Genomic DNA, 14935 nt, shown 5'->3' on the forward strand with positions numbered 1-14935 from the left:
GCACAAATAGAAAAGTTTGTGCCCCCTATATAATAATAATAATAACAGCAGCAGCAGGCGTTTGAGTCGTATTGTCACCAGTCAGATATTTAAAGAGATATACCCATTCTCTACTAGAAGGACTTGCTTGTCTTGGCCCCAGGGGAATGAGCAGTGTGACTCCTGCGGTTCCTCCTGTGTCCAGTAGGGGGCCACACTGAGTCACTCCTATGACTTTTTGCAGCCATCTTTCCCTCTGCAAAGCAGAACAAGCAGAGCAAGAGAAAGCAGAGGAGAGGGACAGAGCTGCTGCTTCTGCTGCTTCTTGTGACTTGTCTAAGTCTGGATGTCCCCCGCTTCTAAAAGCACCCCACAAGACTCCAACCCTGCAGATTAAAAGCCCCAGCAGCCACCATGGATGAAGCTATCCACAGTTTGCAGGAGAGGCAGTTACTGGAGCACAGAGATTTCCTAGGGTAAGGCGATTTCTTGGACTTGGAGCTCCTGGCGTTGACCGAGAAGTGAAGTCGGAGCCCTGATCCTACTAACCTGTCACTTCTTTGCAGAATGGAGTACCCCGCCTTATACCTGTGCAAGCCCAAGAGAGGGATCAAGAGGGACGACAGCAAGGTAGGAACTTTGTATTTCCCACAACCGGGAGGGTTGTGATCCCAGACAGTAGATCTGACTTGCACGGAATCCTAAGTGTCTGTCTCGATGGATACAATGTAGCGCAGGATTCTTTCTATTGTATTTTTTTTTTTACCCCATTAGGAGACCTACAAACTCCCTCACCGACTCATTGAGAAAAAGAGGAGAGACCGGATAAATGAATGTATCGCGCAGCTCAAAGACCTTTTGCCTGAACATCTCAAACTCACGGTAAGATCCGCGCTCGGCGCCTTGTAATGGTATAGAATTAATAGCCGTGAATATTTGACAGCCCATTGATCTTCGAGTGTCGGATACCAAATGTTCCGGGGGGTAATTTGTGCGTGTGCCACGTTGAGCTGTAGGGATCGTTGCCCCGCACACGTACGTTGTCTTATCAGTCGTGTCAGTTCCTGGTCTGCCGGCAGCTGGCTCGTCTCGGAGAGCTGGCGTTGGTACTGAATTTTTTATTTTTTTTCCCCTTCTTCCTATGGCAGACGTTGGGGCACTTGGAGAAAGCCGTGGTGCTGGAGTTAACTTTGAAACACTTGAAAGGTTTAACGTCCCTGACGGAGCAGCAGCATCAGAAGATCATCTCATTACAGAACGGTGAGGGTGGATTTCGCCTGCTGTTGGTGGCTTAGTCTTTTTTGTTTTTGGGTGGTGGGTGGGGGGGGCATATGTATTGGAATTGTGCGCTATTCCTTTAAGATAATCACAATTAGTTTCCGACCGATAGAGACGTGGGGCAATGCAACCTTCAGGTTTAACCGGTATTGTGGCGGGGGGGGGGGGCACTTAGAAGTTGCGTAGGTAAAAATATCCGACCAATCAAGGCAATGAGTGCCCATTATGGAAGGTTGTCCTAACGATCCTACAATTGAATGGGATCGTTCTAAGGAAAAAATGGTGACAAGTCTTTATGAGGGTCTCCTCAGCTATTGAGACCACCTAAAAAGTTTTCAAGATGTTGTTGATGGGGCTATCATTGGGGTAGAAGCTCTCGAGAGCCAGAACGAAAGACGCGTTAAGACGCCAGGTGAAATCTTTCTCCGGAAATCTTATGTCACTGCCATACCTGGACATTGAGTCACTGATTCGAGACGTTTGTACAAGGAGGGGGGGGGGTGAGGAACTCGAGAGCTGGGACTAAAGGTGGAAGTTGGGTTTCTTCTTAATCTTAGGTACATTTTGAGGCTTCATACGGGAAGGCGATAAGCAGATGTTGCTTGTTGACTTAACCCCTTGTCTGTGTTTGCTATGAACAGGAGAACGTTCCATGAAAAGTCCCATCCAGTCAGACCTGGACGCCTTCCACTCCGGCTTTCAGACGTGTGCCAAAGAAGTTCTGCAGTATCTCTCCCGGTTTGAGAGCTGGTCGGCCCGGGACCAGAGGTGCACCCAGCTCCTCAACCATCTCCATACCGTGTCCAGCCAGATCCTGCCCAGTTCTCAGCTCCTGTTACAGCAGATCCCCGGTGGCAAAGCACCTTCACCCTCCCCGTCCCGAGGGGTTCAAAAAGTAGAGAACCAAACAAACTGCGTACCGGTCATTCAGAGGACACAAAACCTGGAACTGAGTGAGAATGACACTGACACTGACAGCGGGTACGGGGGCGAAGGAGAGAAGATGGACACTAAAGGAGAAGGACAAAATAGTGGCAAGGGCCAAGAGGCCAATAATGTAACCGTCAAACAGGAACCTCTGGATGAACCATCCCCTAAAAGGTTTAAGGCCGACTGCTCGGGATTGGGCGGGGCGGCCGCTGGCTCTGATCCCGTTCTCAGACCCGATGCCAATCTTCTTAACACTTTGATGGGATTTGGAAGTGGCCCTTTTGGTCAACAAGCACCTTTCTGTTTACCCTTCTACTTCATCTCGCCCTCGGCGGCAGCTGCAGCGGCAGCATATATGCCTTTTCTAGACAAGGGGGGTTTGGAAAAATACCTGTACCCAGCAGCTGCCCCAATCCCTTTTATCTACCCGGGAATCCCAGCACAGGGAGGAAGCACGTTCCCATGCCTCTCCTCCGTCTTGTCCCCCGAAAAGATGCCAGGTTGCTCCTCAACCTTACTGTCAGAGCTCCCGTCATCACCTTTCCAGGCCGGTGGTCCTCCCTCGCTGGCCGCTGAGGACTTACGGGAAGACGCCTCCTAAGGAAAACTGATTCTAAGGCCCCGGGAATTCAAGCAAAAAATATATTTACTTATCTATATATATGTATAAGGAGCCTCTCATTTTTTGTAGCAAGTATTGAAGTATCTTTCTGGATCAACATTAGGGTTGTATATTGATGGGACGCATGATGGCTGCTTTCTTTTAACTCACAAAGTGCTGGTTTTGGCCGAGTGGAGGTTTGTGGACCTCTATGATGAAGGCATGTAAGTGTGAATATACTTTAAGTAAGACAACCCCCCCCCCCCACCACCACTTGGTCAATAATAAAAAAAAAAATCTAAGATACAAACGAGTCCATCTACAAAAAGTTTACAAAAAAATTCCTGCTATGTCCACGAGGTGGATGACTTTTAGAACTTGAATTATATTATTGATGGTCAGACAGGCTGAACAGGTTTTAGGTAAAGTTCTCCTATATAGAATGTATTATGACAGGTTCTGAGGGTGACTCTCTTCTAGCGAGACAGGTGGGCAATCCAAAAATAGCAGATTCTCAACAGAGTAAAAAAATAGATAGAATTTAATATATATATATATATAAATGTATAATATTTTTGATTACCACCCACCCACCCGGGCCCAAGATTTAGAGGGTGCCTAACCTTCAAAAGAGTAAAAGGTGAAGAATAAAAAAAAAAGGCTACAAAATTTTTGTTCCAAATTTTTTTGGGGTGTTAAAAAGTCTAATAATCCAAGAGATTGAAAAAGACAGTATAAAATGATATATAAGTACATAGGTTCTTTCATTTTTTTAGAGACTAAATTTTCAGCTCAAATTAATTTTTTCAAAAATTTTCAAAAATTCATCTTTAGTCTATTTAATGAAAATGTTATATCAAACTTTTTCTATTTAATGCCTCTCGTTGGTTAATATAATTTGCTGTAACAACGCACTTAATTCACGCTATGAGCCGAGAAAAAAAAACCCAAAAAACGGCAGAATTTCTTAACAACAGTCCCGGCTAATAGAACTCTATAGTAGACAATCAAAGTATATGTGGTAGCCGGGACTTTTCTGCTCCACGTACAATAGCCACCCGCCAATCAGCGTGCGCCTAGTGGGCAATTACTCCAGTAACCTGTTATATAAGAGAGGTGTAATTATACCTTGTGTGGCGGAGAGAATATTCAGCTCACATTTCTCCTTTCGCCTAAATGGATTTTAGCCAATAAATTATGTAACCGGCCTCTTGCGCAGATTATTTAATTGGGCACAAACACGCCTTAGCCCATGTGACCTGTGAGTATATTTCTAGACTGTGGGCCTGTCATACTACGTACACTCCCCTATCTACACCACAGTCAGAGCCATCTCTATGTAATGTTAATGTTGGTCTCGTATCTATGGGTTGAAAGACAATGAAATTCTTCATTTTTTAAAATTTTATTTTATTTGTTCCGCTGTAAAAAAAACAACAAAAAAAACAAGCCTGAATTGTGTTTAAAAAAAAAAAAATATATAAAAATCAAAAAATTTTTAATCCCTCGAGAAAACTTTTTGAAATTTTTTTTTTTTTGCCTGGGTGAATTTGAAAAAATGTACAGAAAAAAATGTCAAATGATTCTTTGCTGTATTTCAGTCTTTTTTTATTTAGTTGTTGGGCTTTAAAGAGGTTATAACTGTAGACTCTGAACTCTCGTTTCTAGTTGCACTTTAATTTTACCCGTTTCTTAGGTTCCGCTTGATGAACTTGCACTTGACGTCTTGACGAGAATCTTCTTCTTCGGGCGGATTCACAGGCGGAAGGTTTTGTGGCAGAAATTTCTGCGACAGAAAATCAGTACCATTTATCTGAATGTGATTGTTTCGGCAACAGGTGCCTGGAACTGATTTTCAGTCCCAGAAATTTCCGCCACAAAAACTACCGCCGGTGACGGCGCCCTTCTACTTCTTTTTTTTCTTGATACTTGAAAGTGGGATTTAGTGAGAAAAAGTTAAAAAAATATCCATGTAAATTTTCAAAAACATCGGTAGCACTTTATTGGTTGACTGGCCGTGAATGGGGTGATGTTCGTCTGATCATGTCTCTTTAATAACTCCGCTTTGAATGGTAGAAAAAGTGAGAATCCCAGTCCCAATTTTTTTTTATATATATATATATTTGCTCAAAAAATAAATAAAAAAAGTGCACTGAAATAAAAAAAATATTTATTTGTAGCTTCAAAATCACTGAATTGATAAACTGGAAGGTGGACTAAAGAGCTTCACCTGTTGGGTATCTGGGGGGACTACAACTCCTAGCGCCCCCTGCCAACCTCCTACTGGTGTTTGTAGTGATATGGGGACTGTTCGGTGGTCTCTCTTGTTGTCTGTTAACCTCTTGTGCACTGGAGACAATTGTGTGTACATAGCAGATGCATAAAAACCATTCCACCAAGCAGTGTTTTGTTTTATATAATGCAGGGAAGGTCTATTCCTGCCCAAAATAACGCCCTTTAAGGGGCACGCTGAATGTCAATGTGGTGCTGAGCACCTGTTTACTGGACTCTGTCTCTTTAAATAAAGTTTTTGTTTTTATATTGAATTTATATACATTTTTTGTGTGGTTGTGAGCGCCCGTCACCCCAAAATGAGGGGAGGGTGAAAATTAACCCTGTCTGACCTCACCAGTCAGATTCTATGTCAAACCCTATCTCTCTATAACACATACAAAACAAATGTCAGTAATTATAATATATAAGGGAGGAGTAGTATACAGATATATCTGTCACCTGTCAGTGTTACCATGTTTTTAACTCTTTATCTTTATGCTTAATCTAGATCAGTGACCTAAGGGTCTCCAGCTATTCTAAGACTACTACTCTAATCATGCCACACCGGCCCCAGGAGACCCAAAGGTTATTTATTACTGATCTAGATAAAAGAACAATTCCAGTCACATATGAAAATTCTCCTATCTGAAAGTTTCATATTTTTGTCCTTAGGGGGCAGTATTATAGTAGTTATATTCTTGTATATAGGAGCAGTATTATAGTAGTTATATTCTTGTATATAGGGGGCAGTATTATAGTAGTTATATTCTTGTATATAGGGGCAGTATTATAGTAGTTATATTCTTGTACATAGGGAGCAGTATTATAGTAGTTATATTCTTGTATATAGGCGACACTATTATAGTAGTTACATTCTTGTATATAGGGGGCAGTATTATAGTAGTTATATTCTTGTATATAGGAGCAGTATTATAGTAGTTATATTCTTGTATATAGGGGGCAGTATTATAGTAGTTATATTCTTGTATATAGAAGCAGTATTATAGTAGTTATATTCTTGTATATAGGGGCAGTATTATAGTAGTTATATTCTTGTATATAGGAGCAGTATTATAGTAGTTATATTCCTGTATATAGGGGCAGTATTATAGTAGTTATATTCTTGTATATAGGGGCAATATTATAGTAGTTATATTCTTGTATATAGGGGGCAGTATTATAGTAGTTATATTCCTGTATATAGGAGCAGTATTATAGTAGTTATATTCTTGTATATAGGAGCAGTATTATAGTGGTTATATTCCTGTATATAGGAGCAGTATTATAGTAGTTATATTCTTGTATATAGGAGCAGTATTATAGTAGATATATTCCTGTATATAGAGAGCAGTATTATAGTAGTTATATTCTTGTATATAGGGGCAGTATTATAGTAGTTATATTCTTGTATATAGGGGGCAGTATTATAGTAGTTATATTCTTGTATATAGGGAGTAGTATTATAGTGGTTATAGTCTAATATATAGGAGCAGTATTGTAGTAGTTATATTCTTGTATATAGGGGCAGTATTATAGTAGTTATATTCTTGTATATAGGGGGCAGTATTATAGTAGTTATATTCTTGTATATAGGAGCAGTATTATAGTAGTTATATTCTTGTATATAGGGGGCAGTATTATAGTAGTTATATTCTTGTATATAGGAGCAGTATTATAGTTGTTATATTCCTGTATATAGGGGCAGTATTATAGTAGTTATATTCTTGTATATAGGGGCAATATTATAGTAGTTATATTCTTGTATATAGGGGGCAGTATTATAGTAGTTATATTCCTGTATATAGGAGCAGTATTATAGTAGTTATATTCTTGTATATAGGTGGCAGTATTATAGTGGTTATATTCCTGTATATAGGAGCAGTATTATAGTAGTTATATTCTTGTATATAGGAGCAGTATTATAGTAGATATATTCCTGTATATAGAGAGCAGTATTATAGTAGTTATATTCTTGTATATAGGGGCAGTATTATAGTAGTTATATTCTTGTATATAGGGGGCAGTATTATAGTAGTTATATTCTTGTATATAGGGAGTAGTATTATAGTGGTTATAGTCTAATATATAGGAGCAGTATTGTAGTAGTTATATTCTTGTATATAGGGGCAGTATTATAGTAGTTATATTCTTGTATATAGGGGGCAGTATTATAGTAGTTATATTCTTGTATATAGGAGCAGTATTATAGTAGTTATATTCTTGTATATAGGGGGCAGTATTATAGTAGTTATATTCTTGTATATAGGGGCAGTATTATAGTAGTTATATTCTTGTATATGGGAGCAGTATTATAGTAGTTATATTCTTGTATATAGGGGCATTATTATAGTAGTTATATTCTTGTATATAGGGGCAGTATTATAATAGTTATATTCTTGTATATAGGGGGCAGTATTATAGTAGTTATATTCTTGTATATAGGGGTAGTATTATAGTAGTTATATTCTTGTATATAGGGGCAGTATTATAGTAGTTATATTCTTGTATATAGGAGGCAGTATTATAGTAGTTATATTCTTGTATATAGGGGCAGTAGTATAGTAGTTATATTCTTGTATATAGGAGCAGTATTATGGTAGTTATATTCTTGTATATAGGTGCAGTATTATAGTAGTTATATTCTTGTATATAGGAGGCAGTATTATAATAGTTATATTCTTGTATATAGGGAGTAGTATTATAGTAGTTATATTCTTGTATATAGGGAGTAGTATTATAGTAGTTATATTCTAGTTCATAGGGGGCAGTATTATAGTAGTTATATTCTTGTATATAGGGGCAGTATTATAGTAGTTATATTCTTGTCTATAGGAGCAGTATTATAGTAGTTATATTCTTGTATATAGGGGGGCAGTATTATAGTAGTTATATTCTTGTATATAGGGAGCAGTATTATAGTAGTTATATTCTTGTATATAGGGACAGTATTATAGTAGTTATATTTTTGTATATAGCGGGCAGTATTATAGTAGTTATATTCTTGTATATAGGAGCAGTATTATAGTAGTTATATTCTTGTATATAGGAGCAGTATTATAGTAGTTATATTCTTATATATAGGAGGCAGTATTATAGTAGTTATATTCTTGTATATAGGGGGCAGTATTATAGTAGTTATATTCTTGTATATAGGAGCAGTATTATAGTAGTTATATTCTTATATATAGGAGGCAGTATTATAGTAGTTATATTCTTGTATATAGGGGGCAGTATTATAGTAGTTATATTCTAGTATATAGGGGCAGTATTATAGTAGTTATATTCTTGTATATAGGGGCAGTATTATAGTAGTTATATTCTTGTATATAGGGGGCAGTATTATAGTAGTTATATTCTTGTATATAGGTGGCAGTATTATAGTAGTTATATTCTTGTATATAGGGGGCAGTATTATAGTAGTTATATTCTTGTATATAGGGGGCAGTATTATAGTAGTTATATTCTTGTATATAGGGTGCAGTATTATAGTAGTTATATTCTTGTATATAGGAGCAGTATTATAGTAGTTATATTCTTGTATATAGGGGGCAGTATTATAGTAGTTATATTCTTGTATATAGGGAGCAGTATTATTGTAGTTATATTCTTGTATATAGGGAGTAGTATTATAGTAGTTATATTCTAGTTCATAGGGGGCAGTATTATAGTAGTTATATTCTTGTATATAGGGAGTAGTATTATAGTAGTTATATTCTAGTTCATAGGGGGCAGTCTCCATTTTCGAAAAGGTGCTTTACTCAGCAGGCAGTGGCAATGAAAGTGAGCGCCTTCCAGACTTAAAAGAATATGAAATCTGTGCTGTTTACTGAGGCATTATGGGATTCAGTTTAAGATTTAAAAGAAAAACGCTATTTAGCTCAGTCATTAAAGGGGATGAAAAGTTATTAGCAGTGTACTCCATGCGGTCCCGTGATCGATCCCGCTGTACTGTATGTAATCGCTATACTACTCCTCCTACTTGTATATAGAGTACAGCGGGGGCCGGTCACATGACAAAGAGTCGTATCATCATCAAAGAAGAGTGTGCAACTAGACTTCCTGTCCCCCAGCAGCACTAGAAAAATTGATGAAAATCCCATAATCAGCGCGATGGGGACCGGAATGTTTATTATCGGGTGTATCACATACTGTAGTGACTACACGGATAATAATTTTTGGTCCCCACATAACCCCTCTAAAAAAAAATTACTGTTTTATTGATGGTAATATCAGTAGTGACTGGAATTGCTCTTTAAATCCGTCTTACAGTTTCCCTTTGGGCTTTGAGTGGCCCTTGACCTCGTTCTTGTGACCCCCTCCAGTTATATAATATAATACCTCTTACTGTATAACTGGGATCATGCGCTTCTACAGACACAATATGGAGGCGCTTAGGTTCTGAGTGCCTTAAAATTTGTGTTGCTTGATAAACTTTTTGTTATCGCCTTCGATTTTGGCAACACGTAGCCCTCAAATCTATTGCGGGACTACAGGTTCAGGCACGGCATGTAATACTACCTACAGCCTATACCCCCCCCCCCCCTTTAAATATTCAATAAACTACCCCATAGAAAGACTTTTCACCCTGCTCAGTCTTTTAAAAAATTAAAATAAAATTGTGCAAATTTTGGTAAATTTTTTTTCCCCGAGGGACTATATCCAGAATCTGCTGTAATTTCGAATTTTACAAGTGTAATGTAGTGAAATCCTATCCTGAAGGCCACCAGACAGCGGAGATAATGACAGAGGAAGCTTCTTTTTTTTAAATAGGACTTAAAGAAGACCTTGTCTAGATATTTATAGGTTGTTGCCAAGGTAGCGCCGAGAGATATCGCACTTCATTGTTATGTAAGAGGTGAGATGCGACAGAGAGTGACTAAGGGTGAATAATCAAGTGTTTTTTTTGTTTTTATTTTTTTTGGGGTCATTTTCGCTGCTTTTCGCCTCAAACGCTGTTTAAACAACGTTCTAGAAACTTTACGAGCCGTCGATTTGGCGGTTTTTGTAAATAGACGTTAAATACATCTAAAGGGAATGGTGTCTGACGAGCTATTTTTGTAAAGGGGTTACATTTTTTATTTTTTTTCCTGCGATTTTAATCTATTATTCGGAAGGATTTTCAGTAACGGAAGTTGTACTTTTGTCGCGATGCTTTTGCTTGATATTTTCTGTGTGCTGCCATAAATTATTGAAATAAAAAAACAAAAACAAGTGAGGTAAAAAAAACAATGTAGGTTTTTGTTGTGTCCTTTTTGATTTTTCTTTATTAATAGGTGAAGTACCACGATCTGGAGAACTTTGGGAATTGTGATGTTCTGTCGTGATACGGCGATTTTCCCGGTGACTTCTGTTATATGTCATCAGTTGTGGGGGATCGGGGTCATCGGCCAAACACTACAACACATGGGGTATGTGTCTCTGACTCCAGTTGGGGGGCCTCAAAGCAAAACAGCAGGAGAAATGTCGCTGCCATAACTGTTGTAAGGAGGACAGCGGGTGGCGGAAGTTCAAGGTACTATATGTATCTCATATAGTATCTATCTATCTATCTATCTATCTATCTATCTAATCTATCTCCTATCTATCTCATATCTATCTATCTATCTATCTATCTATCTATCTATCTATCTATCTATCTATCTATCTCATATCTATCTATCTATCTATCTATCTATCTATCTATCTATCTATCTATCTATCTATCTATCTATCTATCTAATCTATCTCCTATCTATCTATCTATCTATCTATCTATCTCATATCTATCTATCTATCTATCTATCTATCTCATATCTATCTATCTAATATCTATCTATCTATCTCATATCTATCTCTATCTATCTATCTATCTATCTATCTCATATCTATCTATCTATCTATCTATCTCATATCTATCTATCTATCTCATATCTATCTATCTATCTATCTATCTCTCATATCTATCTATCTATCTATCTCATATCTATCTATCTATCTATCTATCTATCTATCTATCTATCTATCTATCTATCTATCTATCTATCTATCTATCTATCTATCTATCTATCTATCTATCTATCTCATATCTATCTCATATCTATCTATCTCTCATATCTATCTATCTATCTATCTATCTATCTATCTATCTATCTATCTATCTATCTATCTCATATCTATCTATCTATCTCATATCTATCTATCTATCTATCTATCTATCTATCTCATATCTATCTATCTCATATCAAATTCAAATTCAAATTCAAATTCAAAGAAGCTTTATTGGCAGGACCAAATACATATTAGCATTGCCAAAGCAAGTAAGAAGTAAGGGAATGAGGGATAGGGACTGAGGGATTGGGGGATAGGGACATATCTAGGGTTGGGGTTATACAAGTCCATGGCATATCATGTCTCTCTCAGTTTATGGCATGCAGTGACATATTGTGCCGCTGTGCCCACTGTGGTTTCCTCTTCACCCAGCAGGATGTAGAGTTTCTCTTGCTCTTCCATGGAGCTGAGGTCCGGTAAGAGATCAGAGAGTCTCCTGAAGTGAGTGTCCCTCACTGCTGAGTATCTATCTATCTATCTATCTATCTATCTATCTATCTATCTATCTATCTATCTCATATCTATCTATCTATCTATCTCTCTCTCTCTCTCTCTCTCTCTCTCTCTCTCTCTCTATCTATCTATCTATCTATCTATCTATCTATCATATCTATCTATTTCATATCTATCTATCTAATATCTATCTATCTATCTATCTATCTATCTATCTATCTATCTCATATCTATTTATCTATCGTGAGGACCCTGATCACAAGAGCTTACAATCTATGAGGACATAGGGGTGACAAAAGACGTAAAAAGTTCTTCTTCAGTACATCGCTCCTCCATCTTTTATACACATGGGGTGGGAACATAAAGCTGCATGAGCCGGTCACCAGCCGGAATCCGTGTATGACAGACATGAAGGGCATTAGGGTGCAAGAAGTGTGGGGGATATTGCTGAATGAGGGGGTCAGATTCTGATGACTAATGTAAAAGGGGGACCAAGGAAAGGAGTCAGATTAGGGAATGTTATAGACCTGTATAAAAATATGTATTTTCAGGGCACGCTTAAAACTCTGAACTGATCTGATTGTCCGGGGAAGCGTATTCCAGGGGACGGGTGCAGCACAAGGGAAGTCTTGGAGACGGGTGGGGGGGTTTGGATTATGAAGGATGTTAATCTTGGAACTGCTGATAACGTCTTGTACCAGATACCACAGGAACCGTCACAGGTGGAGTCCAGGCCGCGACGGGTCAGAGCTGTACGGGCGGCATGAGGGCGACTACACAATATTAGGCTGGTGGTTGTAATGTTACGGCTGATCGGTGTATATCTCATATCAATCTCGCCAACCTTTGGTGGGGAGGCCACACATGCTCAGTCCTGCTCCACTGAGGAGTTCTGGAAATCTATTGGTGCTCAGTCTGATGGGTTTACAAAACTTACATTCATTCCAATGTGTGGTCACTCTCTATGGCTTGGGATGGGGACATGGTAGTTTTCGACTATTGCGATGGTCCCATCTGCAGAACCTTCCCATATCTTCTCTAACTCCCATTCATTTCAATGGGGAGCGATATCACATAGCAGATACTCTCCACTAAACCTAGGATGAGCTCGAGATCCGTGGTGGTCCCCATTCCCTGCACCCTCATCCTTATAACAAAGCTCCTTGAATGTCCCCGATGAGTTCATGTAAAAGGATTTTTTTTTTTTAATATTCATCATTTAAGACAATTCTTAGCAGAACGCCTGCCGCCAGCATTGGCGCCACGTGACAATATGCACGGTGCCCACAGCGTTAAATACACTTCTATGTTTTTGTTTTTCATCTGTTAAAATGACTCGTTTTAGGAGCTGGATTATCTGTGATGTGACCGGATTAACGCTGCTGCCGCGGAGACGATTGACGGTCCTTATATTCATAATGATATCATCATATCAAACCCTACTAAATTCGGGGTGTGATAGAAAAAAAAAATGCTCTAAGCTGTGTATAAGACACTAATAACCTTTAGTATAGACGGCGATAACTTCCAAGAAGTGAGAAAGTTGGGGATACCTGGTAAAGACAAAAAGTTGGGTCAAAATTTTTTTCCTTGGGCATTATGGGTAAGATTATGCAAATGAGTCGTATGGCTTTGGGTCACTGATACAATCTAGCCTGAGTTCCATACAAGCCACTTGATTAAAAGGGAAACTGTCACCAGGAAGGGTACCTTCAAACGGTCATTCTACAGATCACACAAAACTAAAGGGTCCAGTTGCACACACAAAGTGCCCCCAGAAATAAAGACCACATGGGAATTTGCCCCACTAGACCCCCCCCCCCCATAGCTATGTCCATGCCTATACCATGATCTAAAGGGAGTTGGAATAGGATGAAACATTTAAAGGGATTTTCCAGTACTGTAACCCGTACAGACCTAATACTTCTCACAGCTGAGGTTTGTTACAATTGTATCCAGTCGTGGAAATCCTCCGAGATAAATATCCTGGACTCCAGACATTTTATCTGCACTGATACATTGTAACAAACTGCCAGGACAGGAGAGAAATTTGTGCTAATGATTTACCTATTACAGTGGATTGTCCAGGCTGAATACAATTGTAACAACCCTCAGCTGTGAAGGTGAAGAGAGACCTTGCGCATTTTAAACATCCACATTATCACAATCACTTTGCTGAGACATAATAAAATGTATTTTTATAGTACAATGTTTTTTTGTTCCAAAGTCAGGAAAAAAATCTAATTTAAGAGTTTTTTTTACTTAGAAGATAATGTTGGAAAACTCTGCAACCTGTGACAGAGCGGAAGCTGCCTGAAGCCCCGTCACCTCAGCGTTCTAATTCTGGACTTAAAACGTTTTTATTGTTTCAGGGAAATCCTCACAACATCCTCAACTCTACAGACAGCAGCTTAACCCAGTTGCAGAACAGAGTCATATCTGCGCCAGAACATGCCACCTGTACATAGGGGGCAATATTATAGTAGTTATATTCTTGTATATAAGGGGCAGTATTATAGTAGTTATATTCTTGTATATAGGAGGCAGTATTTATAGTAGTTATATTCTTGTATATAAGGGGCAGTATTATAGTAGTTATATTCTTGTATATAGGAGCAGTATTATAGTAGTTATATTCTTGTATATAGAGGCAGTATTATAGTAGTTATATTCTTGTGTATAGGAGCAGTATTTATAGTAGTTATATTCTTGTATATAGGGGGCAGTATTATAGTAGTTATATTCTTGTATATAGGGGGCAGTATTATAGTAGTTATATTCTTGTATATAGGGGCAGTATTATAGTAGTTATAGTCTTGTATATAGGAGCAGTATTATAATAGTTATATACTTGTATATAGGGCAGTATTATAGTCGTTATATTCTTGTATATAGGAGCAGTATTATAGTAGTTATAGTCTTGTATATAGGAGCAGTATTATAATAGTTATATCTTGTATATAGGGGCAGTATTATAGTAGTTATATTCTTGTATATAGGGAGAAGTATTATAGTAGTTATATTCTTGTATATAGGGGCAGTATTATAATAGTTATATTCCTGTATATAGGGGGCAGTATTATAGTAGTTATATTCCTGTATATAGGAGCAGTATTATAGTAGTTATATTCTTGTATATAGGAGCAGTATTATAGTAGTTATATTCTTGTATATAGGGAGAAGTATTATAGTAGTTATATTCTTGTATATAGGGGGCAGTATTATAGTAGTTATATTCTTGTATATAAGGGCAGTATTATAGTAGTTATATTCTTGTATATAGGGGCAGTATTATAGTAGATATATTCTTGTATATAGGGGCAGTATTATAGT

The 14935-nt window shown here is 37.9% G+C and overlaps 1 protein-coding gene across 1 annotated transcript; it reads left to right on the forward strand.

Annotated features, from left to right (window-relative positions):
• Nucleotides 1–229: 229 nt before the first annotated feature.
• BHLHE41 (basic helix-loop-helix family member e41) lies at nt 230–5327 on the forward strand. The gene is made up of 5 exons (XM_075855778.1): nt 230–455; nt 546–609; nt 754–861; nt 1128–1239; nt 1899–5327. The coding sequence occupies exons 1-5, from the start codon at nt 394–396 to the stop codon at nt 2786–2788; spliced, it is 1236 nt and encodes a 411-aa protein (XP_075711893.1). The 5' UTR covers nt 230–393; the 3' UTR covers nt 2789–5327.
• Nucleotides 5328–14935: the final 9608 nt, after the last annotated feature.

Source organism: Rhinoderma darwinii, chromosome 3 (assembly GCF_050947455.1).
Source record: "Rhinoderma darwinii isolate aRhiDar2 chromosome 3, aRhiDar2.hap1, whole genome shotgun sequence".
NCBI classification, from domain to species: domain Eukaryota; kingdom Metazoa; phylum Chordata; class Amphibia; order Anura; family Rhinodermatidae; genus Rhinoderma; species Rhinoderma darwinii.

Coding starts and splice junctions, on each gene's coding strand:
- BHLHE41 (XM_075855778.1), top strand. CDS start 394: ATGGATGAAGCTATCCACAGTTTGCAGGAGAGGCAGTTACTGGAGCAC. Junction 610..753: donor TCAAGAGGGACGACAGCAAG/GTAGGAACTTTG, acceptor TTACCCCATTAG/GAGACCTACAAACTCCCTCA. Junction 1,240..1,898: donor GATCATCTCATTACAGAACG/GTGAGGGTGGAT, acceptor TGCTATGAACAG/GAGAACGTTCCATGAAAAGT.